The sequence below is a fragment of the Zootoca vivipara genome, chromosome 8 (genome assembly GCF_965207765.1).
Source record: "Zootoca vivipara chromosome 8, rZooViv2.hap1.1, whole genome shotgun sequence".
Taxonomy (NCBI): domain Eukaryota; kingdom Metazoa; phylum Chordata; class Lepidosauria; order Squamata; family Lacertidae; genus Zootoca; species Zootoca vivipara.
This window is the reverse complement of record NC_142591.1, coordinates 40,689,394-40,715,675: the sequence shown is the minus strand read 5'-3', so window position 1 is coordinate 40,715,675 and position 26,282 is coordinate 40,689,394. Positions and strand designations below refer to the sequence as shown.

Genomic DNA, 26,282 nt, shown 5'->3' with positions numbered 1-26,282 from the left:
GCTTCTCTGGGTGCGTGTGCAGCCATCAGCATCCCTCTGGTAATCCTTGTGGGTTGTTTGTTATTGGATTGATGCTTGTCTGCTGTTTTTCCCCCATTCAAAATAAAATAACAAAGTTAAGCAGCCTTGTGCTTAATGTAACGTGTAGTTTGATCAGAACGGATAAGCAATGGGTTATTTATACTGATAAAAAAGACTGAAGAAGTTAAAAAGTCTAGACCTGGTGTTGACTAAGCTGAAGTTTGTTTGCTGTTGTCCACAGGGCAAGGTTAGTTCAAATGTTATATGGACTCTGTCACTGGAATTGTGAAAGAAAAGGCCACTTTTAGAAGCCTATTTGCAACCTTCTCCTTAAGTGAGGAGCGGACAATCTTCCCATGTGGTTCCTTCTGCATATTTGCTGAAATCCTCTGTGTGACAGGGTGGAGGGTGAATAACCCTAAAATAGTTACAGGAACATGTTCTTAAGCAGAAAAAGAAATATCTGGTGGGAAGGCAAAAGGTAGCAATTTGCAGGGATCAGAAAGAACACCTCCCTCTTCTTTCCCACCTCCAATTATTTTTCTGCAGAGGTAGAGCAGGCACAGCAGGCTGACTGCATCATTTCCTTGGGAAGGGATGCCAAAAGATGTAGGAAAATGGAAGGAGCAGAGGGGAAAGGGGTGTGGGAAACATATTTTAAAAAACTGGGGATAATGCTCCATACTATACAGGAATGACATTTCTTTCAATTTTTAAACTAGGGCTTCGTGGAGAGAGATCTGGAAAGGCATGTTGAAAACATGTGCAGAGTTCACCTCCCTCATTGTAACTTGTCTCCCCACACAATTGTAATCAGAGAGCCAAGCTTAAGAGGAAGGTGTTACTCTCAAGGATGCCCCTTAAACTTGAACAGACAAAATACAAGCCCTCACTGCTAATAACTTTTAGACTTTAGTTCTTCCAAAGAAATTAACTAGTTGTCCACAAATGTCCAACTGCACTTGCTGCCTTGTCGTTCTCTACTTTTCTCTGCCATTTTGGTAAACCCGCTTGCAGACAATATGGGAATATGTGCTAAACTTTGCACTGTAAAGGTAAAGGGACCCCTGACCATTAGGTCCAGTTGCAGACGACTCTGGGGTTGTGGTGCTCATCTCACTTTACTGGCCAAGGGAGCCGGTGTACAGCTTCTGGGTCATGTGGCCAGCATGACTAAGCGGCTTCTGGCAAATCAGAGCAGTGCACGGAAACGCCGTTTACCTTCCCGCCGGAGCGGTGCCTATTTATCTACTTGCACTTTGATGTGCTTTTGAACTGCTAGGTTGGCAGGAGCAGGAACTGAGCAATGGGAACTCACCCCATCGCCGGGATTCGAACTGCCGACCTTCTGATCCGCAAGCCCTAGGCTCTGTGGTTTAACCCACAGTGCTACCCCCATCCCTTTGCACTGTATTCCACCATAATTCCAGAAATGGCTTTTACATTGTGTGAAAGCTCAAATGTGCAGTAATGTGGAAATCAACAGTCGTGAAAATGGGATAAACTGCTACGCGAATGCAGCTGCAGATGATTTGCCTTATTCGTTTTCCGATTTTAAGCGTCTGAATGGCGTAACAAAAAACAGAAAGCCCCGCAAATAGCCTTCGCCTGGAATTCTTTCCAAGCGATCTCAGACGCGTGCAGAGGTTGGCTGTGGTCATCCGAGCCAGGGAAAAGCACGCTCTGCACACGTCACGGGGCCAGCCGCGCGCCCTTAATTGCCGCGTCCTGCCGAAGTTTCGGGGCTTTGAAAGAGGAGCCAGAGCCGGCCCGGATTGGCTCCAAATAATTAACGTTGCGCGCAGCTGCAACACTCACCTGAGGGGAAGACTCAAAACGACTTACTGCTTAGCATTGGGGCAGCTGCGAAATAAATAAGAAATTGAATCGCGGGATAAAGCGGATTCAAATTGAATCGCGGGATAAAGCGGAGAAGAGCGCACTGCCCGGCTTCCAGCAACAAACTTCCCCCAGTTTCTTTCGTGCGCGGCAGGACTTCTTCTCCCGCGAGCTGCTGCTTTGTTCATTTGCATTTTCCTCGCAGTTTTGGTTCCCCGTTTCCGTCCGGCGCTATTCCACTCTTCTCACGGAGCCTACCTTCGTGCGGGCATTTCAAAAAGAAGACTTTCGTGTCGCCGCCGCAGCTACAGCAACAGCAACAGCTACTTAGCGCGCCTGTCCCGTTAGCTTCTCCCTCCCACAAGAGCAAACGCGGCGGCGAGTTCCTCGGAGCGAGCAGCCAGCCAGCCAGCCATCCTGGCGGGGGTGTCGCTTTTGGCGCCACTCGCCCTCTAGCGGGAGAAAGGCGGCCTTGTCGGCGGCTGGGCGTGACTTGGCTGCTGGCTCGTTCTCGGCTGCCTGCTCAGCGCCTGCCTGCCTGCCTGGCTGCCGGGGGGAGCGCGAGTCAGTGCGGGGACTGGAGCGAGGAGAGAGTTCCTCGCGAAGACGGCGCGGCGCTCGCGGCTGGGCGGCTGCGGGGCTGGAGCGGCGCAACAGGGAGCGCGCGAGCTGGCGGGAGTTTCCCGGGGGCCGGGAGGGCGCTGCTGACGGGGACGCGACGCTGCTGCTGCTGCTGCTACTATTGCTTTTCGGAGCCCCCTCTCAGGCAGGCGGACCCCGCGAGGAAAGGGCCACGGAGGGCGCCCGCGCCAGCCTCCCCAACCCCCCAGGACCGGGGAGGGCCGGAGGGGGGTCTTTCTCGAGACGAAGGAAATATGGGGAAAGTTGAAACTTGCCTCCTGACTTTGGCTGGACTTTTGCTGGCAGCGGCAGCCGAGACGTTCACAGGTAATGCAAACCCCGCGGAGTCCCTTTAATAATAATAATGAACTCTGTGCGACTGCTGGGCTCCTCGAGGAGCTTTGTGTGAAGAAAGGTGAAGCGGGACGGGCTGCCTTGGGGAATGGGGAGGTATTTCCCCCCCCTCGGCGGGTGTGACCCTTGGAGCTGCTGGGTGGATTTGAGAGAGAGAGAGACGCTTGGAAGGGAGAAGGGGAAGTTCGCGGCGCCGAGGGAGGGATCCCGTTAGTTTGGCTGCCGGGTGGAAAAGTGCAAGACGCGGAGCGAGGCTGCTGCGGAGTCTGGCACGACTCGACGAGCTCCCTCCCTCGAAAGGGAGGCGGGAAATCGGAATTCTGGAAAAAACAACACACCATTACATTAAAAATATATATTTGAAGGGCCGTTGCTTTAAATCCAACCCCAAACAACTTTCTGCCAGTTGACTGCTCCCGGCTAGCAGTTGCAAAGGTCCGGGCTTCTCTTCCTTCCCAGCCAGGGACGCTCCGTCTAGGCGAGGCCAGGCGGGCGGGCGGACGGGCGGGCTGCTGGCCGCTTTCTGAGCCGAGGCTCGTGGCGCCCGGCGTGGAGGGGGGCGCTGGAGCCCACGGTCTCTCGTGCTGGGTGGCGAGAAAAGTTGGGCAAGAGAAAGCTGCCCAGAATACCTTGCGCGGACCCCTCTCTCCAGTTCGACTAGACACCCAGTTTATGGAGTGCAAGTCCTCGCTGGACTACTGTGGGGTGGAGGCGACCTTTGTGCCTTGAATGCTGTGTGACTGACAGCTCATTTGGTACGGCGTCCAGGTGTGTCAGGGGGACGCAGGGGTCCCGAACTTTTAAGAGTTGTTGTGAAGAAGTGTTTTCCAGTGCTGGTCAAGTTGTGTCAAGCTTTGGACAAAGCAGTGCCCTGTGCTGTGATTCCTTAATTTCTCCCCACTTTGTAGCAGCGAAGTGATAATCAAAGTGTAACTTTTTCATTCTACCTGGCAGGCGTTTACTGCCTCAGCATCCTCACTGCTTGGGCTCTTTTCCTCTGGCTACCCTCCAGTGTGTGTAACATGCTTTAACGGTGCGTGTGAGGCATACAGCCCTCTAATTTTGGTCTGTAGCTGAATTACGAAACAGTTAGTTCCACATAGTTGGATGGAATGAGTAACTTGGGCTCATTTTGTTTGTTTTTCATATGAACTCTAGAAACCTATGACAGAAATTGAAGACATCTGGGTTCCATGTTCTTCTACGTGCTTTGATCAGGAGGAGAAGTAGGACTCTGGTTGTTGCCCTGGCTGCAGGGTACTTGGTGCTTCGTGCATTAAGTAGTACTTGTGTACAGCACCCTTGTGTAACTTAAGTTTTGGATTTTAAGAAATCGGCTCTTCATGGCTTCTGTAAACACATTCTGGTTTAAAGGAATGTTCCAGGGACGCTGTGTGTATAAAAGCAGCATGTGTTTTCTCAAAAGTTCTCTTCTACATTTCTAGATAAGTCAGAAGGTTCATTGCGAGAGAGGCGTTCCAGAGGTTTCCCCTGGTATGAAATACAATTCTGAAGAAAAACTCTCCCCCGTCCCTTCTCTGGTTTCAATGAGGCTATTTGTAGCTGAGCTGTGAATCATGAAACTTTACTCAGTTAGCTCTCTCACTTTATTGGGATAAAGCCATACCTCAGCTTAGCTGCATAATTTGCAGCACAACTTGTCAAAATATTGGAAAAAATGAGCATTTTATGTGGGGCTGCATGTGCAGAACTGTGTGCTTGCTCTACTTAGAAACAATACTATCTCAACGCCACTTCTGTAATAATTGATGCTTCTATTAGCCTACCTACGTTACCACTGGCTTGCAAAAAAGGAAAACCAGTTTCCTGTTCCAGTCAGTAAGCTTCAGACCAGTTTTCATGTATAAGTATTTGAAAGTTGTATGCCAAAAAGCCTGTTGTGCCTTTGTGGGTAAATATCTACATGAGTAATGGTAGGTACTGCAGACAGCACTATTATTTGGAGCATAGAGTATGGGCAACTGCAGAAATTATTGAAAGTTGTCAAGATAACAGATGAGCTTTTCTTACCATTATTTTTTTGTAATGCCGTATACCAGAGTTGGAGAACCTATGGCCTTCTACACACTCCTGGCCTACCATCCTAACCATTGGCCATGCAGACTAGGGCTAATGGGATTCCCTATAACATCTGGTGGGCCACAGGTTTCCCTATCCTTGCTATATACTGAATCTGCATGTATCAAAAGTTTTTCAGTTTTACGTTCAGCAAGTCCCCATTAGGAAATCAGCAACAGAAAAAGTTATGTAAATATTTATATTTCTGTTGGGGTTGCTGCTGTTGCAAAAGTTTTCAAGATATTATTGGAAGAAGTTTATTGTTAGCAAAAAGCGTTGAGTTTTTCTGTGACATTCTTACAAATTTGAAATTGTAAATAAACACCTGAGGTGTACAAATTCCACAAAGATAATAAACAGTAATGATAATTTATAGTTGAAAAAGCAATTGATTCTTGGATTGTATCAAAAATGTTGTGATTCTTGTCCAAGATCATGTCATTTTGTAAAAACTAATGATTATTCTGAGGCTTATGTCCTCATCCTAAGCATATAAAAGTAAACCCCTTTGCTGCAGTAGGAATTCAACACTACAATCCCATACACACTTGATTGGCAGCAAGCTCTATTGAACACAGTTCAGCTTACTTCTGAATAAACCTGCATAGGAATGCACTGTAAGTGTGCGTGGAATCTCCACATGGTTAATAGGTTTTGCCTATTTAATGCTTTCAATTGAAATATGGTTGTAGACAACATTTAAATATACAGAATGCTTCTTTTTGATCAGCATTGATTTTAAATTTATTTATTTTGCCAGTGCCAGGCAAAACAAACTACTTTTGAAAATGCTTTTGTTCAAATAGAAATCGGATACAAGAGATGTCAGTAACAGCATAATCTTAAATTTTATGCTTTGTATAAAATGAAAAATCTGTGCATATGAGTTCATATCAATTGCACCGGATTATCAATAGAGGCGTAATGGAATTTGAAAAATATGCATTTTTATAACAGCCTTATTATTTTTTTGAATGAGTTACATATTCAAAAAGCCTGCAGAAAGTTGGTGCTTTTTGTTGATAACATAATATTGTCCCAGAGAGGCCTATTGTTAACCTATACAGCTATTTCTTGTATAAAGTGGTGGCAGAAAACTTCTATACTGCCTAATACTGCAAGCCTAAAACCAAGTATTCACAACGGTTAGGATTTCAACCTAATATTTTAACTTTGGATTTTCATGAAGCTTTGTTGTGTTTGCTGTCATAGCACCTGAATTTTGAATGTTTATATCTGCTGTCAGTAATGTATTTATGGGCTTCTTGTAACATATAGCGTTATGTAAAGGAAAGGATGTGATATTAAAAGTACTGGGAAAACTATTAACTTTTACAGCCCACCTGTACAACCTCATTTTATTACAATGTGTATTCATTTGAGAGTGATGGGGGGACAAGGGGACAAGAAAGTGACCAAGACTGCAAAGAAATTGCTCCTTTATAAAGTACCATCATATTTTAAATGCTATATTAGAATTTAAAAGTTAGTTCTGGTGCCAGTATTAAATATATTGGGAGCGTCCTTACATAGATGCAGTCAAAGCAAAACTATGTCTATTAATCAGTTTTTCATTAAAGTACATATATTAACTGGTTCATAATTGGTTGATTCAGTGCAGTGTTGTATACAAACATTCTGAAGCCTTTGTTGCAGTCCTGTGTTTTTAAACACAATATGTGAGACAAAGACCTTGTTGTGGCTGCAAAATTGCAGATGGGAGAAATAAAGGCTGGTTTGAAAGTCTTATGGTTACTTTCTAGGCATGGGAATATAATTGGAATTTTGCCATATAAACCCGAACTTTAGTGTGTCATTCTCACTACAATGCACTGGGATGTTGAACGTTTTGATAGAGCCTTCATACATGACCACACAAACAGCACATGCACAGCTCAAATATGGAGCATATGGATTGCACATGGATTGTGACTTTGCACATTAGACTTCAGGCATGTAGATCTCTATACAAATGTAATGTCCACATGATGCATGCACATCAGGCGCTGCAGGGGAGAGTGGGGCTGGTATGCTGAGAGAATTGGGCCAACTAATGTGTCTCCAATCCCCATTCTGCACAGTGAATAACTGCCTGCATAAGAGCTACTCATTCACATATGCCACTTGATTTCTGGGCATTTGGCTAATAATGTACGTTTGATATCTCACAGCTGGATGTGTAAAGTGACCCCATTGAAAAGCCCTGAGCTTGATGAAATATGGTGGTCTTGTCTATGGTGTTAGATTTCTGATGGTCCATTCAACACATGGAAGTCCTGGTTAGTGGTTGTAGGGCGATGAGCATCACTGTGTGTGTGCTTACCTCTGTTTGCTTTGTGTATCTGGTGAAATTCCTTGAGAGTTTATGTGGCTAGGTCCCAATCCCAAAGATCACTCTGCACACAAATGCACATAAAGGCCCAGGCATGCCCTTCCAATGGATAGTTTGACTGAGCCAGCTACATATTAGACAGGCGAGATGAGCCTACATTTAGATTCCGCCTGCTCCCATCCCTAATGGACGATGGAGGATGTCAGAACTGATCACACCAGACATCGGATCACCCTGGTTTTAATCCAGCTACAGGAACTGCTCGCACTGCCCCAGGCAGTAGATACCGGGGACCCAGCGCTGGGAACTGCACACACAGCACTCTTCGTGTTTTCTTTATACTGTTTCTTGTCTGTCTCTTTTCTTATATGATGATGACTTGTCTTGTGTTACTTATTAAAAAATTAAAGTTTTCTGTTCAGTCACTGATTAAAATGGCACTGTTATTATGATAATATAGAGGAGAAAAGTATACCCTACAGCATATTACAAGGATGTAATTACGCTGAAGAAACTCGTATAATGCATATTTGGTCTCACGTTTACTTATCAGACTCTTCCAGAAAAATTACAGTGTCTTGAAATAACCAAACAAAATATGTAATTTTTTTTAAAAAAAGAAGTGTTTAATGCAGATGTAATGTTCGATTGACAATTGTAGAGGCTGGATTTGCAGTATAGTCATAAAATGCTTTTCTTTTCTTTTAAAAACAAACAAAACCCCCAACCCCTCCACCCCACCAGAGTCATGTAGCAATGGCTGAGGGAGGGAACATTTAGTGTCTGATTTCTCTGTTCTTCAGCTGAGAAAATGTTCCAGTCATTTGTGATGTGTGTGTGCAGCTGACTTTCCCATTGGGAGTGAAGTGAGGTAAATTAACAAACTAGCCAAACTAGGCTGACCTTCTAGAAAAGCCATCTCTGCAATTCTTTTCAAAAGCTGTTGCATTCAGTGGCAGTCTTGACACAGATCCAGTGTGCTTAGGATTTAACCGATGCAGCAGGACAATTCACTAGATTCATATTAAGAATTGTCTACAAATACTGTTCTGTAGTTTTTATAGTTGTTTGGTAATTGAGATACATTGCAGCCATTAAAAAAAAACAACACCCATGCCCAAGGATTCCAAGTACCGTACAGCTACTTCCCACACACCTATGGTAACTTTGAACTTCAGTTTCTCAAATAACAGCCCAATGCTACACAGCAAACTACTTTATGTAGTAGCTGAGGGTTGCATTCCAAAGTGGCAATGGAGTTTCCTGTTCAAAATATTAAAAAAGTTACAATCCCACATAAGATGTGGTATGCACAAGTTCTTGGGCAAGCATAAAGTTGTCCTCTGAATTCTGGCTCTATTTTATTTTAAGTTAATAGCACTTAATGATGACTTTATTTGTTTTGGTGATCAAATGAGTGCAAAATAAATTATTCTTCTAGCAATTCAATTTTCCCAGTGTGTTCAATTTCATTCATTGGTAGTTTGGAATACCTGTTCTGGCAAAGTTTACTAGGTAAACAAGCAAATAAACATATAAACACCACCACATTTTAATTCTTGATGGTTTGTGTTGCCTGTACATTTTGTTTTCAGCTATCTCACTTGGGCTTTTGTTAGTGTTCTGGTTTTTATTTTAAAGGCATGAAGTCATTCAGCTACCGAGTTTTGTTTGCTGTGATCTACTGCTGATCACTAGGTGTAGCTGCATCTCTAAATCCACGTTCATAAGCCATGATTGTATGCTGAACTTGGCACATTCTGAGTTTGAGGCACAAAGAAGTATTTAAGGCATTTGGAGTGATTTGAAAATTTGATCTAATGTAAGTTACGTACCTTTTTGAAGGAAAGTAAACTCCTGAAAGAACAGGATCCATCCAAGTCTGTGTAATAATACATTTGCTTGCTGTTTATATTTTTTTATCCTTTACTTTGCTAGTGGCTTTAACAGATGGATACAAACTTACAGAAACAATTGTACATTTGCTGAAGAAGTACTGTAAAATTAGACTGTGTGCATGTTTTAGTATGTTTGTTCAAACAAAATACTTACTATGAAACTATACTATTAAATGTAACTTTGGCAAAATGTACTTTGCTCAAAATCACTCTCTATGAGGGTAAAGCTACTGAAATTTGGATTACAAATTGTCTTGGGATCATCTGTGGGTGAAATATTAAGTCTAGTACTCTCATGAACTAGATGTGCTTTGACTCTCATTTCTTCAGCACAATGAGAAGTTTCATTTTCGAAGAGAGAAAAAATAAAGAATTCCTCTGGGTACAAACAGTTCTTTAGTACACCTAGAATACATTTTTAGAACTTATCTGCAATAGTGTTTGCTTTTAAATTTGCTAGGAATTGAATTTTTTGGTTGTGGCACTGTGTTCTGAAACTTGTAGATTTTGTATGTGTCAGGGAATATAGCAGCAATTTGGGACTAAGGGAGTATTTGGAATGTGGTGAAAGGAAAGAGTAGCTAGCCCAAAGGAGATCGAACGAAAAACTAGCCAAAGTCATTACAACCACAGTAACATTTTGCCAATTTAGCGATGATATTGTAGACTGAGTCCTGTCCAGTGGTGTTAACAAGGAATTCCAAAGGCTGAATTATAGTAAGAGTGATGGTGAGTGGGATTGCCATTTTAAAGGGATGGAATTGAGAAGATCTTAGTAACCTATGTGTTATGGGCAGAACTGAAACAACATCTTATTTTCAATAAATTAGAAAGGGAGCAAGAAATGCTTCTTAATGTACTATATTCATAGATGATCATAGGGTGTCTTTAATCTGAAAAAAGATTAAATACAATTATGGAGGATAGGCTGAATGAGCTGCTAGCCATGATGGAAACCCAACCTTTCCTCTGGCAACATCCCCTTCCATACTAGATGCTAAGTAAAGCAGGGGATGGATGTAAGAGTTTTCACAACTGTATTTAGCTAGCTACCCAGAATAGTTATCTTGATAGCTATTGACCTGACACATAGTTTCTATGTTTTTTCCTGAACATCTTTATGTAGTCCTAGTTGAACAAAGTAGTTAAGGTGGGCCTTAGCACTGCTGAGTTGGTACTATGGCTTTTTGAGGCTTGCGGTTGTAGCCTACTGTGCACTCGTGATAAGATTCGGACATATGGCTGAATACAGCAATAATATAAAAAGAGCTCATATAATTGAGAATGTGCTGTTGTGTTTTTTCATGAGCAACTGTGCCTAGCATGCCAGCAAATCAGAACACTGATATGCCATACCCACCCTTCTCTGTTCACTTGCCTGCCTGGTTTCTTCTTACACTACTCAGAAACAAAGGGTCTCACAGCTGGATGTCTGAGGTGGGAGGAGTGTGCTCTGTTACCATTGGCTAATGGAATCATTTAAAAGTTGATACACATCCTAGCTCCGGTATTCCCAATAGCCTATGCCTCCAATGGTATCAATGTAAACTTTATCCAGTGCCCATAAAGGCTCTAGAATCCCCCGTCGCCCTATTCCCATTGCTCTTTGCCAAGAGTTGTGTTACACCTCCTCCAAGATGTAAGGAAATCCCCCATTTGCAGCATTTTTTTGGTAGTGTCAGAATTCTTATTGAAAATTCCAGATGTGCCCATGAGCTGGAAAAAAATGGTGATCTCAACACTAGACACTGTAGTTAACTGTGGTAACGACTGGAAGAAAATACTGGAGCTGGTGAAAGCAGCCATAGGTTGGTATTGAGTTCACTTGCAACTGTAAACTATGGTTTAACAAACTTATTACATACATAACAAAACATAATTTTATTTGTATGCCCCCTTCCCACAGTTCAAACCATGCTCAAGGCTGCTTAAAACATGAAAAAATACATAACTACAACATAACAAAAGTAGTCATGAAGAATAAACATTTAAAAATACACAACCAAACCAAACAATTTGCACATAAATCACAAGTTCTAAAATAAAGGTACAGTTGTACCTCTGTTTATGTATCCCTCTGGATCCGGAGGGATACGTAAACTTCGGGTTGTGAATGTGGCAAACCCGGAAGTGTATACTTTTGGGTTTTGCCACGTGTGTGTGTGTGTGTGTGCCCAGAAGTGCTCAATCACACCGTGCGTGTGTGCAGAAGGGCACCTCTTGTTACGGACTTTTCAGGGTACAGCCGGGCCTCTGGAACTGATCCCGTGCGTAACCAGAGGTACCACTGTACAAATAACCAATAGCAATAACAGCCCCAACAAAAAACTTCACACTGTTCAGCAGTCTAATCTTTTGTAGCTGTAGTCAGTCTGGGCTCTGCCCTTCCAGGCCAGGTGGAAAAAGGCCTTCAAGGCAGAGAGCAGTCCTTACAGAACTCTGGCTACTCCACTCCACACTTATAGTCTGGTAATCTTGCTTGGTTTTTTATTTTTATTTTAAACTAAGCTTATATACCACTTGATTGTAAACAAAACCTCTAAGCTGTTTACAAAAAGTCTGATTTGGCAGAAATCTATAACACGTTGTAGATTCTTGTACATACATTGAGTATCATTTAAAATGCTCAGCCCAAACTGTTGTGCACTGCTGTAATGTGACTGGGATTAAATGTAATTTACTATGACAATGCATGCGCACTTCTAATAAAGCTGTTAAATACTCATTCCCTGCTTGTTGTCAGGTTCTGTATAGCTCCGCAGGAGGCTTTTATTTCCTTAATGGTTTAACTTATGAGTGCTGCTCTACTCTTATCTCCAGTCTGCATGTATTGTCAAATTTTTACCATTTGTTGCCTTGTTAATGAGTTGTTATATGGCCAGGGCTCCTGCTTTCTTCAGTTTTGCACCCTTGTGCAGAAGGAACAGGTAGGAGACAAGAGAAATCTGCCCTGCACCTGATGGCATCTGCCATTTTAGTAGATACTGTTAAAAGAAAAATAAAAGCATTGTGAAGATGATAATTTATTAACAACTCGTAAAAGGCTTTTCTAGTGGCCCTTGTAGCCTTAGTCTGTCTCCCGTCATACTTGTCATATCCTGGGCAATGTAGAAACAGTGCTGAGGTATATTTAATAGGATGAGCTGCTTTTAGAGTATGCTTTGTGCATATATAGAGTGAAAGAGCATGTATTAATAACAGCCAACCTCTATCTTATTTCCAAAACTGACTCTACAATCTGAATTTTTAAGAACTAGACTGTTAGAAATCTTACTGAGAATGCTGGTTTACAAGTGGGCAATAATTGATTGGTTGTGTTTGCACATAACACTGTGTCATGATTTGTCTTAACAATGGTTTGCTCAACAAATCATGAGTCACTGCGCAGATCAAACAAACCACAACCTGTTTCTACAAAGCTTGATTTGTTTTCTAGCTGCTCTTGCTTTGAGGTGAATTGAGGTGAAATTTAAACAAAAAACCATTAGTCCCCCTTTTCTAAACCTGCTCCAATATGGTGGTAATCAGCTGGCTATTTTTGGAGCTAACTTCAAATGGTGACAATTGCTCTTGGTTCTTTCTCCCCTTTACATCCTTTATTGCTTGCAAATACTTGCTGATGCAGCTGGGGTCAAAATGGCTCCAAAACCAGAATTAGTTATGTATTGTTCAACATGATCTCTGCAAATAGCAAAGATAGGAAAAAGAAGCTTTGTTGGGTCATGAAGAAGATTCTAACTGGATTTTAAAAAATGATATTTGCGAAGGGATTTTGGAAGCCTGTGCGATATTATAGACCATTGAATCTGTTTGCACTGATTTTAAGAAAAGTGAGAGAATTTGCCTATTATGAAACTAGCGGGGGAGAATAATTTTCTCAAGAATATGTTCTGTCTGTTTGGAAAGGTTTTACTTGTTCTATAATTGTGTGGCGTAGTGGTTAGAGTGTTGGAGTCTGACCTGGGAGACCAAGGTTTGGATCCCCACACAGTCATAAAACTTACTGGGTGACCTTGGGCAAACACCATCTCTTGGCCTAACCTACCTCACAGAGTTGTTGTGTGGATTAATTGTGGAAGAAGAGAACCACATAAACCACCTTGAGCTCCATGGAAGATAAAGATGGTCTATAAATGTGCAGTGGTACCTCTGGTTACAAACGCCTTGGGTTACGAACTCCGCTAGCTGCTCCTGGTTGCAAACTTTGCCCCGGGATGCAAACGGAAATTGTGTGCACATGCAGCAAGAGGCCCCATTAGTGAAAGTGTGTCTCAGATCTCTGGAACAAATTAAGTTAGTAACCAGAGGTACCACTGTAATAATAATAATAAAATGATATATGATATTGTATAACGCACCCTGGGACCTTATGGTGAAAGGTGGGTAAGAAATAAACAAGAACTGGAAATAACAGGTTCTGGTCTAAGCATTAATGGACATCAAGGGTAGGTTTGCTTATTTTAAAGCAGCTTTTTGCAGGGTCACTTTGATCCCTGGTACCTGATGTGCATGGATTTTCAATTTTCAATATTTTTTTGTGGTCAAATAGGGCAGAAATTGATCCCAACAGTTTAAGGATATACCATACTTTTCCGTGCACAAGACAAGGACTTTCTACATTAATGTAGCGTTGGAATATTGGGCTCGTCTTCTACATGGATAGTGCATTGTGGGGATGGGGGATTGGTTGCTGCTAGGAGCTGTAGATTGTCTGTGGCAGTATTGCGGTGATTGTTGGCTACGGCAAGGGCTGTTTTTGATTGGCTGTTGCATTGGCAGTTGGGCGGGTGATAGGTGGCTGCTGGCGGCACACGGTCAGACGTTTGGTGGCTTTTGCATAGTGTGTGATAGGAAGCGTTCAGGCAGGTGAGTGATTTTTGGCAATCCCCCCCCCCTCCAAAAAAGCCCAAGAACTCTTGGCAATATCCACAAATTTTCTTATTTTTGAGTCCCCCAAAATAGGGGGTGGCTTATACACGGGTGCGTGTTACACATGGAAAAAATATAGTAACTGATATGCCATGAAGCGCCATATGAAAATTCTCACTTTATCATAGTTGTGGAATACTTAACCCACAGAGTTATGGAAAACATGGTGTTGTATGAGTTTTTTTAAATTTTAGAAGCACTGTTGGGATACATTTGACCCCAGTGTTTGACTAGGGGTTAAAGTAGAATAATATTGAAGTGGTGACATCCTTACTTATTTAATAATAATAATAATAAATAATTTATTATTGGCCATGTACGTTTTCCAACATACTTGTAATTTGTTTCGGCTACATTGCAATGAAAACGTACACACACTGTTCCACTCACAATACAAATAAGCAAAGAAACCCACCCATAATTGAACTCCCCTTCAGCTACACATCTACAAATTCAACAATTTAATGGCACAAGGGAAAAAACTGTTCCTGTGCCTGGCCGATTTTGTATATGAAGACCTGTAGCGACGTCCAGATGGGAGTAAATCTAGCAGATGATGACAAGTTCCATGCCCTGCAGAATGTATTGGAAGGCAATATACCCAGGATCACTTAAACAAGGTCAGTGCAGTAGTAATGTTTAAAGTGCTAACCTGAGCCCAGAAAATCTTAGGTGCATGAAATGGGTAGAATTTGCAGCACAAGCACTTTGAAGCACCATAGGTTTCTTTGTTTAGTTAAACATGTTTCTTTGCTTAAAGCACGTTTTCCCTCCTAAAATGGAAAATGTTTTGGTGTCACAATTCAAAGGACTGTTTAAAAAACAAACAAAAAGGCATGGAACTCCATGTGGGCAGTGCACTCACTGGCCCCATTCTGGCTACAATCCTGTAAATATGAACAGGTATCTCCTAGCACTTTTCAGATTATCTTTGATTGGCCTATAATGGATGTGGTCACAGTGTGAATTTGACAGCAACAGCTGGCAGCAGGCATGGCAGGATACAAATGGCTGTTATGCAAGACCACAATGTATATTTTTCAGCTGAAAGATTGCTACCCATAATATTATATTGATATTGTATCTGTAAGGGAAATAAATTTACCTAGATTATGTTTTGCTTTGCTCAGTGATAAACTGCAGTGTGTTTATATTAAGATGAGCTCAAGATGGAGATGGAAATAATTTAAGAGCAGAGTTTAAGCATTAGAAACCCTTTTAGCCAGTTTTAGAAACTGAGATACAGTATATGAAAGCTAGGAGCTAAATGGCAGCTTAAACCTAGGTCATGGGCGCAACAATGGAATGTCCAGGTACACTTTTTTAATAACAAGAAACAAAGCCGAAAATGAATTAACTGCAGCTAAAATATTACGTTCATTTTTCACATGGTCTAGTCCTTCCCCCTACCCACCCCACTAATATTCTTAAGAGGCTCTCTGCTCCAGTCTTCAGAGGGTAGCTGGAAATGGGGAGGCAGAAAAAGGTCCTCCTTTCCTTCCACTGCAGTTTTAATCTGAAATATTAGGCACAGTACTGCACCCAGACCTCAGAAACTGCTCTCACTAATGAAACTCCCTGTCACAAAATGCGCCTAGAACACTGCTTTTAGCTTTAAACGGAACTAGAAGTCTACAAAAATGCCATTCAATTCTCATGGCAGTATTTTACATTTTAGTATTGCTGTGTGGCATTGGAGTTGAAGCTGTAGAACATTCAGAATACGGTATTTGTGTTGCCTAAGCACTACAAAAATAACATTGAAAACCAGATGGTTATGAAGTAGGAGAAAGGGTTATGTAGTTCCTGCTTCTGAAGAAATTATATTTAATCATAGCTTGCTTCAAGAAAGCAGCAAGCCTCTTTAAAAAAAGAGAGATTTGCTTGCATTCTGTACGTGGAAAGTAAGTATAGAACCAATATTAAAACAATGACTAAGCCACACTAAGGAAAATTGTGTGGGTTTTTTTAAAAAGCAGTCAGCTGTCATTACAATTATGCCAGACAAACAGGGTTTCTTTAATTTGTTTTTAGGCAGAGAAATGCAGTTGACGAGGTGGATTCTAGTAAGGCTTTAGATCTAGTCGTGACATCTTCCCAGGAGAGTTTGAAGGCAAGGAGAAACTACCACAACATGAGTAGATAATGGCTTGAAAACCTTTGCATGATAGCTGGTGATAATTACAGTGGACATGATCCGTTCCGGGGTGCCGTTTGCACCCCGAAAAGTCCGCAACCAGAGCGGCGCTTCTGCGCATGTGCAAAGCGCGCATAATGTTTCTGTGCGTGCACACGCGGCGAAACCCGGATGTAAACAGTTCCGGCTTTGCCGCGTTCACAAGCTGAAAAGACGCAACCTGAAGTAGACACAACATGAGGTACCGTATGAGTGTATTGGATCAGTGTCAACTCTGAGGCCTGATTCATACAGTACCTGAATCACAGCCCACATTGGTCTGTAACATAAGAAGTTACATACAACTCAGGAGGGGCCTCCATTCCCAGGCGTTCCACCCTGCTGCTCTGTTCCCCCATGCTGCTGTATCTCCTTGCTGTCACTAGCTGCCGTCCCCTTTGAATCTGAGCAAGGAGACAGAGAAAAAGCTACAGCTCAGATTGCCTTCTTACTATTCTATAATAGCACTTTTCAAAGGCAGCCAAACATAGAGCGCGCTGCAGTATTCCAAACGTGGTGTTTGGGACAATAACACGGCCCCTGCAAGTGCAACGGAGGAGGGGTGGTAGCAGAGCAAGGCCAGGCCAGGCGCTTGGAGCTGACTGCTTCAGTGGCAGCGCCTCGCTCACTTGCCCCAAACATGAGCACCATGCAGCTGTTCCTGGATGCCAGATCTCGGTCCCAGACGCCTGCTACTGGGCGCCCCTGATGGGTAGGCGCCCTGGTGTGGGGCACCACAAAGCCTAATGGATAATACAGCCCTGAATAAGATCTTCAGATTGCAGCTAGTAAAAAATCTAAAACTGTGCTGGAAACTGAATACTTGTCATTAGTAATTGTTAAAGTAGTGATTTGGTGCACACACACACATATATATAACAGTTTATCTTATTTAACAACACTTTGATTTAATTCAGTGCCGTTAGAGTATGTGTTGGCGCTTTACCTTAGCATTAAAAAAAGGGGGGGCATACAATGGTACCTCGGTTTATGATGACGATCTGTCCCGGAGAGCCGGTTGCTCCCCGAAGGCACGCTTCTGCGAAGCACCGATAGAGTGCATCTGCGCATAGGTGAGCTGCGCAGATCGCTTCTGCGCATGCGTGCGGTACCCGGATGTAAATACTTCCGGATCCGCGGCGGTCACTCTCCAAGTTTATCGTAAATGGAGGCGGTCGCAAACCGAGGTTCCACTGTATTACAATTTTATTTGAAAGTTATGTTAGCACAATATGTATGTTGAACATTGCTTTTTCTTAGATGGCCATGAGAGTTGCCAGTTTCTATACAGTAAGCATTAGGTTTTCTCATCATTTTATGGAAAATCAAATAACGCCAGAACAGTGTGTCAAGCTCTTCTGTATAATAAATGATATTCATATACGTTACATGTAGCAATATGTAAAAGCTTTCAATCTTTCACTTCATAAGAAGTCATTCTTAATCCCCATGTTAGCTAGAGTTTCTCTGGAATTGTTTCTTTGGAGTGCTAATGGGTTGGTTAATTTGTGAGTTACATTACTAATTGTATTAAGAGTCTAAACCTTATTAAGTCTTTGTGGTGAATTAAACTGCAGGGCTTTGGAAAACTGCATGGGGACTGGAGAAACGATGATGGGGGAGTGTTTTTGTGCTCTAATGCAACGGCTAAAAGGGAGACTGCTAAAAGGACACTTCAGCAAGCGGCTAGTTTTTCAACTTTAGAAGCACAGTGTTCTGTTCCTACCAAATTGAGTACATTCTGTACATCTTGCCAACTTGCTGTAAATCCTTTGTGGGGAGAGGTAATTTTAAACTACTGTATATGGAATAGGGGGGAAAGGGTATTTATGTGAATCTAACATCTTAAAAGCACTTCTCCATAATGAAGAGTTACAGTGGCACCTTTTTACTCAGCAGTTCCTGATCTTTGTGTATTCATAGCAATTTGCGGCTGCCATCTTCAAAGTAAAAATTGAGTTTTAACTGTTGTCTTTCCTGCAGAGCTGCCACAGCCCTAAGCAGCAAACTGAATTATTTTCTTAACTTGAGTACTAGTTGCAGATCTTCACCTAACAGCCGTACCCCCCGCAACAGAGAGAATAGTTGCTTTTTGCAGATGTTTTTCTGATGTAGATCTGTTTGAACCGAATTTTGAAATGGCTTAAATACTTAGAGCTTGCTCCATCAGCACTGGTCCATCAGTGATCTCCAGTTTGATGTAGGCATATGTGGCCAAGAAGATGAGTTCATGGTGAATCCCTTCACAGGACATGGAGCTAGTTCAGAAACTTTCTGAGCCAACATTCCAGCTTATATGGTAGAGGCAGTGCCGGATTTACGTATAAGCTAAACAAGCTATAGCTCAGGGCTCCACTCTCTTAGGGCCCCCCCAAAAAATTTATAAGAAAAAACAACAATGTACATTTCCAAAATTTTAAGTTAGATCTTAATAATTATTTCACTATTAATATACTTCTTCTTAAGGTAATTGTACCGTATTTCAGTTCAAAATTACTTTGATAAAATACATATTTTGTTATGTGCAAATGGCTTTAGATACCTATTAGGTCTATAAATTACCATATAGCATATATTCAACACAAAAAACAGCGACAATTTGTTGTTGACAAAGGACAGCTGGACATATAAAGGGCCCATTACCTTCAGTAGCTTAGGGCCTCATCTAACCTAAATCCGGCCCTGGGTAGAGGAATGGGATTGCACCCCTACAATCCAACGTAGTGATAGTTTAATTATTGTTGCTGTGGGTTAAACCACTGAGCCTAGAGCTTGCCGATCAGAAGGTTGGCCGTTTGAATCCCCGTGACGGGGTGAGCTCCCATTGCTCGGTCCCAGCTCCTGCCAACCTAGCAGTTCGAAAGCACCTCAAAGTGCAAGTAGATAAATAGGTACCGCTACAGCGGGAAGGTAAACATTTTTCCGTGTGCTGCTCTGGTTCGCCAGAAGCGGCTTTGTCATGCTGGCCACATGACCTGGAAGCTGTACGCTGGCTCCGTTGGCCAGTAACACGAGATGAGCACCACAACCCCAGAGTCAGTCACATCTGGACCTAATGGCCAGGGGTCCCTTTACCTATGTTTCAGGAGACAATGGGAGAGTGTGCTTTCGGGGATTTAATCAGACTGTTGGGGAGTTACAGTTCCTGCTGTGGCTGTAGAGACCGATACAAACTGGAAATATTTTCCCTACAGAATTTTAAAAAATGATTTAAATTTAAATTTTTCAAATTTACAAACAGTCACCAACCAACCAAACAAAAAGAGAGTTCCATAAATTCCCATGGACTTCCCTCCTCTCTGTTGTGGGTCCTTATGTTAACTTTTTCTTCTTCCCCTGCATCTTCTCTGTTAATCCAATTCTATTAGATCTCTATTACAAAATGTTATTAGTATTGATGCTGCTTAGGGTTGAAACAAAATTATTCAGCTAAAACGGATATGGTGTTGTGAAGTTTTGAGGCGTCTTGTATAGAAGCCAGTTTTTTAAAGCACTTCACTAGGCAGTAGTAGTACTGTAGTTGACATAATTGCCACTTAACAAAGTTACTTGCATTGATAGGCAAACTTATTTTCTGTGTTATTCAGTTCTCAAGAGACATGCATTAGGGAATGCTGTTTGACCACAATTCCCTAACAGCTTTGATATTTTAGATGCTTACAATGGCAAACCACTGGTTGGTTGATTTATGTAACTGTTGCACCCACAATTACTGTACAAATTGGAAAATAGCTTAAAAGGCTGCTTATCACTCTTGGGCGGTTCTGTGAGTGCGTTCAACTTGACAGCTTCCAAATGGAGGTGCGGTACAAAACCACCCTCATCTCTAGTTAGACTATCCTGTAGTGGAGCACCAGGTCATATTGGGGATCTGTACGTGGGTTCTTAAAGCCATCTTGCCATGAGGTAGTCGATCCCTTGACTTATGGAATCTGAGATATTCCTGAATGCTGTGGGGAATTTTCTGATCAACAGAGTTGGCAATACTGTTGTCTCACTTTGGAATGGCAAGATAAAGTGCACCATCAACATGATTGCTTCTGAGTGCCCTTTCTAGTACTATAGAGCTTGGGCTGCTAAGAGAAATCATTACTTAAGGCAACAAAACACATGTTAGAGCACATAATCATGCCTACTGCATGGCAGTGAGGGCAGGAAAGAAGTAATTTTTCTTTGCTATGATGCTTGCATCCTCAAGCAGCCATTCAGCAGAGCTGTTCCATGTTGTTTGGGGTTTATTAACACCTGTCCCAGTGATGGGGATGCTTGAATTTTCCAAGACCTGCTGTGATAAGTTTTCTAGGCATGTTGCAGGTGAAATCTCTAAATTTTGTGCTGACTTGAGTACCATGTTTGTGACAGACTTGAGTACGCCATCTAATACACCATATGGGCTGATTTTTGTATGATCAATATCGGTTGTTGAGGCCTGAGGACGTGGACAGGTTCCTTGCAACTATTTGACTGACCACTTGTTCTTTCCCTGCTCTTGCCCATCATTCTGTTTTCTTGAACAAACGTGTTGATCATTATGCTAAGACAAACTTGATTTATTAAATTTTTATTAAAGATATCTGAATGAAGATTGTGATAGTTGAGTGGTGCTTGTGTGCTTTTCCACTGTCTGAATTCAGATAATTGTTTGGCATTGTTTTGATTCTGTGATTGGTTAAAAACTGCTATTCTGACATTGTCACACTGGACAACTTTCTCATTTGGAGGGAACAGTCTAACCTTTTTGTGGAGTATACGAAATGCAGTTTCATTTTGTAAGTGGTCATTTGCAAGAGTGCAATATATGTGCCTGTGCACGTATGCACATGTTTGAACACACACACACTGGTGCTGAGGCTACATACTTCTCCTTACATTCTGGTAGTGCAGTATGTTTCCACTTTTTTTAAAAAAATGTCCCTGTTTCTGTATATAAATTCAGCAGGTGAGCTGAGCTATACCTGGCATGGTTGTAAGTATTTGGAAAAGCTTTACCTAATTGCCTAACATTGTGTGCGTCAGACTCTGTCGGAACAGGGACAGTAAAAATAGTAGCAATCTTATACCTCATGTTGTTGATAGAAATTGGCCGGTTAGCACTGGTGTATCAGTTGTCTGTACAATTGAGTTCCTGATTGCAGAAGGGAGAGGAGGAAAAGTGTTCTATTTCTTATTGGAAGGCTCTTTAAAGACTGCCAGTTTAGTTCTATATGCAGATCTTCCCAAAATAACTTTTAAACTATAAAGTTACTTTATGTCATCCACAGTTAGCAAGGTAAATTGTGGGCACAGGGACCAATGATGAAATGACTCTGCTTAGAATTGGCCTTGTTTTCTTTCCTACTTCACTTTCATAAGGAAGTATTTTTTCTGTTCCATGTTGAATATTTTGATCTTTTTTATAATAAGGTGGAAGAAGAGAAAGTCAGGTTTGAAGTCAAGTTTGATTTCCCCCAATGGTCTGTAAAGATGTGTTTTCTACACAAAAGCAATGAGTGCAATTTAAATATTACTGTTCTGGAGAACAGGGACTTAGGTTGCTATTCTTGCACATCTTTCGATAACAAAATATAAAACTAGTACAGTCACTGGGCCCAAAGATAGAACATTTGAGTTCTCCTTACAGTTACACAATGCTCTGTTTCTTTTGTTCACCAAGCACTCCCTTCCCAATTATCTAAGGGAAAAACTATAAAGGTAACATAATAAACATCTGCATTCTAGCTGAGCTACTGCTGTAAATATTTCTCACTTCCTACCCATATTGGAAGTGAAACTATTGCAGATTACTACATTGTGGAACGGAAGAAAATGTTCCAGAAAATGTGTACATCTAAAGCACTGTAAAACCAAGAAGCTTTGTCGGGTAACAGCATTTTGGTCAACTTTCATGGCTACGATAAGGCATTCTAAGGATGGGGAGCATAGCTCTGCAGTTTATTCCAAGAAGATGAAGCTTCTGTCAAACTTAAAAATTGCTTCAGTGCATGGCTCTCATTCAAACACTCCTAGCTTCTAAGAGACAGCACTTAGTGATGTAAATACTTATGGGTAGCTATAAAAGCTCTGTCCTGTTTGGATCTGGTAAATTGCAAGAAAAAAAACACAAAACCAAAAGCTCTTTTTAGGACTTTCACTTGCAGTTAATAAAACATGAATACCTTAAAAAGGGCAACCATGGTATCTATGGTATTTTAATAAATTTGCTATCTTGTTAATTGTCTATATTGCCTTTTTTCCATATTGCAGTCATAGGGTGGTGATTGTTTTGTAAAATAAAATAATTCTAGAGATGTAGGGTTCTGAGTAAGTGAAAGGAGAACTTTTGGTGCAGCTGACAAGTGTATAAAATTGACTATGTACTTAGTGACTAATTACCAGTACAGTGATTTTGTTGCTGTCTTTTTTTTACCCCCTAATTGGCTGCATATTAATAAATTCTATTCATTTCTGGGGTGCAGCAAAGTTTAATCATTTCATAGACAAGCATAATAAAAAATATCTAAAGAATTTACATAATAAACAATTATTGCTTCCAGGAGTTTTGTTCTTAAGATAATAAAATGTTAAAAAGCGAGCCACTTGAGTAGAAAGTAATTGCACTGACAAGCACCACACAGCCAGCATTCACAATAAAGCAAACCTTCCTTCAATGTCAACCTGATTTGCAACGCACATAAATGCTTCCTCGCATTATGGAAATGTGCTTTTTCTATCAACAGAAAAGAATAAAACTCCAGGCATCTAATTAATCTTGTCTGACATTTGATTTCATACCCAGGTTAAAGGCAAGAGGCAGGTGGGTCTATTTTTCCCCCTCCGTGTGTATGACCACAGGCAAATCTCTCCATTAATGTCAAACTGCATCTGTGTGTCTTGGTGTTGTTGCCACATGTCAGTCATTAATGCATTAGTGTTACTTGTATTCAATTCATATGCATCGGTTTTCCTGTCTAGAGGGCTCAGTAGAGAGGGGAGTGCAAGCAAGCTGCAGTTATACAACACAAGCATTTCACCTTGACCCTTTCCCGTAAAATAAGAGATACTTTCTCCTGAATAAAATGAGGGATTAAAAGTGTTAATTTTCAACAAAGGAAGCTTCTCCAGTGAGCTTCACACCAGGTTCAGAAGTTGCGTTTTTGAAGAGTTCTGGATTGCAAAGATGTTGTATCAGCAAGAGGCAGCTCTTGGTGGAGCCTTTTTTATATATACTGTATATCTGGCTGCTAGTGCTCTTTGACCGCCACCTCTTCTTGAAGTGCTCACTGTGCTTACTTTTCTGAGTGTTGTCATCCACTTTGCTGCTTGATTTAGTTAGATGATGGTGCTTTTCCACAGTGAGCGGCTCACAACAACGTATCAAAATGCATAGCCGTTGAAAAAAACAATTTGTTACAAAACATACTGTTAAATTAAAATCAGACACAATTCTATAAACAGAGACTAAACTCAGTATTGCAGTGAAGGTGCAATCTAGATTGAATACCAGTACAGTATGAACAAAATCAAAATGAACAGGTAAAATGGTGGTAATGTTGGTACGGTGACTTGCCTGGTTTTATGGGATCAGTCTCAACTGCTGTGGCATAATTAAGTGGACAGTATGCTTGCTGTGGTTAAACCACTGGACCTAGGGCTTGCTGATCAGAAGGTCAGCGGTTCGAATCCCTGTGATGGGGTGAGCTCCCGTTGCTTGGTCCCAGCTCCTGCCAACCTAGCAGTTCGAAAGCACGTCAAAATGCAAGTAGATAAATAGGAACCGCTACAGCGGGAAGGTAAACGGCGTTTCCATGTGCTGCTCTGGTTTGCCAGAAATGGCTTTGTCATGCTAGCCACATGACCTGGAAGCTATACGCCGGCTCCCTCGGCCAATAATGCGAGATGAGCGCGCAACCCCAGAGTCGGTCACGACTGGACCTAATGGTCAGGGGTCCCTTTACCTTTACCTTTACCTTTATGCTTGCAGGAATGCAACCAACCACATGCCCATGTAACACTCCAAGAAGTTCTTGCTTTTCCCATAGCTGCAGCCCTGGATCCAAACATAAATCTGCTACGGCTCTCTGACCCTGTGCTGCAGTTTGCAGCATTTTACAGACTGCAACTTTTCTCTTCTACGGTAGGTCACGTTCCAGCCCACTTCAATCCTAACTGCAATCTCCATTGTGTTCCCAAACTAACTCTGAGCTCAGGGAAGGGCTCTATATGCCATTTGGCACACAGTCTTTGTTTTGCTGATAGCCCATTTCCTTGTCTTTGTTCTCTGTTAATGGCTCATCTCTCAGGTGATCTCCTAAACACAGGAAGCTGGCAGTTTTAACACTCCAAGCATTGCTTAAATTCTATCAGAGCCAGCAATTTAGGGAAATTGGCACCCACAAACCCTGGCACCCACACCTCATAACAATATATTTGTTAGGAAGTATAAACCTCATTCTACCCATATGATAAAGTCAACCACTTATCGTAAAATAAAGTTGGGAGATCTTCCCACCTTCAATGCTCTAGTTGTATCTTTATTGAAGAATAAATCTGCAGAGGGAAGAAAAACAAGCATAAAGGCAAAAAGACGAAAAGTGCATATTGCTGGAGGCAACTAGTGGCTGGGCATGGAAGCAATGCACTTTCTGATTTATTTTTCATTATATAGCAACAGAAGGCAAAGTATAGTTATTCATTGTTTCAAGAGTTTTGCTCTGTAGGGGAGATAATAAAAGAACGTGTAGGCCTAGAGAGATTTGGGCAGAAAAACAAATATTTTATTTTTCCTTTTGTGCCTCTTGCAAGACATTGGATGCAATTTGAATTGCAGCATTCTCAGCCTTTCTTTTGGTAATTTCATTAATTACTTTACTTTCTACTGCAGCTGGATTTTTCTCACGTGGATAGGTAGAAAAGCCAAACCTGCCTGTCTCACTAGACCATATTGTTTTTGGAGTCCCACTGGGATAAACTTGAGTAGACTTGATGAGAATCCAAGGATACCAATTTCTTCTATTTCAGTGTTTGCGTCTCCTGAATGTTTCCTCCTTTTTTTGGTTCTTCACACATAAGTCCTCTCAGTAGGTTCTGTGGTTTCATAACTTTCGCTTTTTTTTATATCTGAAGTCGTGGAAGTAATGGTATGGATTGTGTAATCACAGTTAACATTCCGACAATTGTGTTCAGAATTAATCTGTATAAAAACACCAGTTAGCTGGTGAGTGATATTATGAGCAAGACCGGAGTCTCCCCGCAAGCATTCTGCACTTCTTGGATCATGCGAGAAGGATTTATGAGCTGAGTGTGGGGAGAATCTGCAAGGAGGCGGTGGTGGAGACTACTGGGGGACCATGGAGATGAACCCCTGGAGGAATGTGACACAAAAAAGCAGGACTGTCAGGAGCCATGCTGTGTCTACAAAACAATTCCACGCATCTCAAACACTGATACTCAGCCAGAGGTGCAAGTACAATGGTTGCAGACCTCACAATACACAAAGGTGGCAGTGGAAGGTACAGTGCACAGAATGATTCCTGCCACTCTCCAGATAAGGAAGAGATGTGTGGTGGCAGCAGGTGACTCCTACAGAGCAGGTCAGGGGCAGCAGTTTGCGGAGGAAAGACTCATGATATAAGTTGTCTGTACACAAATGCACAAAGGCAAAGCATGATAAACAAGCAAGAATAACTTGAGCTCTTGATGCAGGATGGCAAATATGACCTAGCTAATAGGCATTACTGAAACACGCCTATTTTCATTGGAATATCAAAGCTGAGGGGTTACAACCTTTTCAAAGGAATAAATCAAACAAGAAGGGAGGAGTAGCATTATATGTAAGGGATATATACACTTGTGAAGAGATCTACAACTTGCAGTATGGAAGGCAAGCTGAAAATATATGTGTAAAAATTGTAGGAGAGGGAAGCGAGTGACCTTACAGTGGGTGTCTGCTATAGACATTCAAGCCAAACTGAGAACTTGGATGATGCCTTCCTAGAGCAGATTATCAAACATTCAGAAAGGAGAGCTATAATAGTCATGGGAGACTGCAACTACC

The 26,282-nt window shown here is 41.8% G+C and overlaps 1 protein-coding gene across 19 annotated transcripts in view; it reads left to right on the top strand.

The window, feature by feature from the left end:
* The first annotated feature begins 2,427 nt into the window (after nucleotides 1-2,427).
* Nucleotides 2,428-26,282, top strand: part of PTPRM (protein tyrosine phosphatase receptor type M) — a 416,336-nt gene continuing 392,481 nt past the window's right edge. For all 19 annotated transcript variants that reach the window (XM_035126005.3, XM_088675354.1, XM_035126003.3 and 16 more), the window contains exon 1: nucleotides 2,428-2,808. In XM_035126005.3, the coding sequence (XP_034981896.2) occupies nucleotides 2,736-2,808 (73 nt within the window). In that variant the 5' untranslated portion in view covers nucleotides 2,428-2,735. The remainder of the gene's footprint in view (nucleotides 2,809-26,282) is intronic.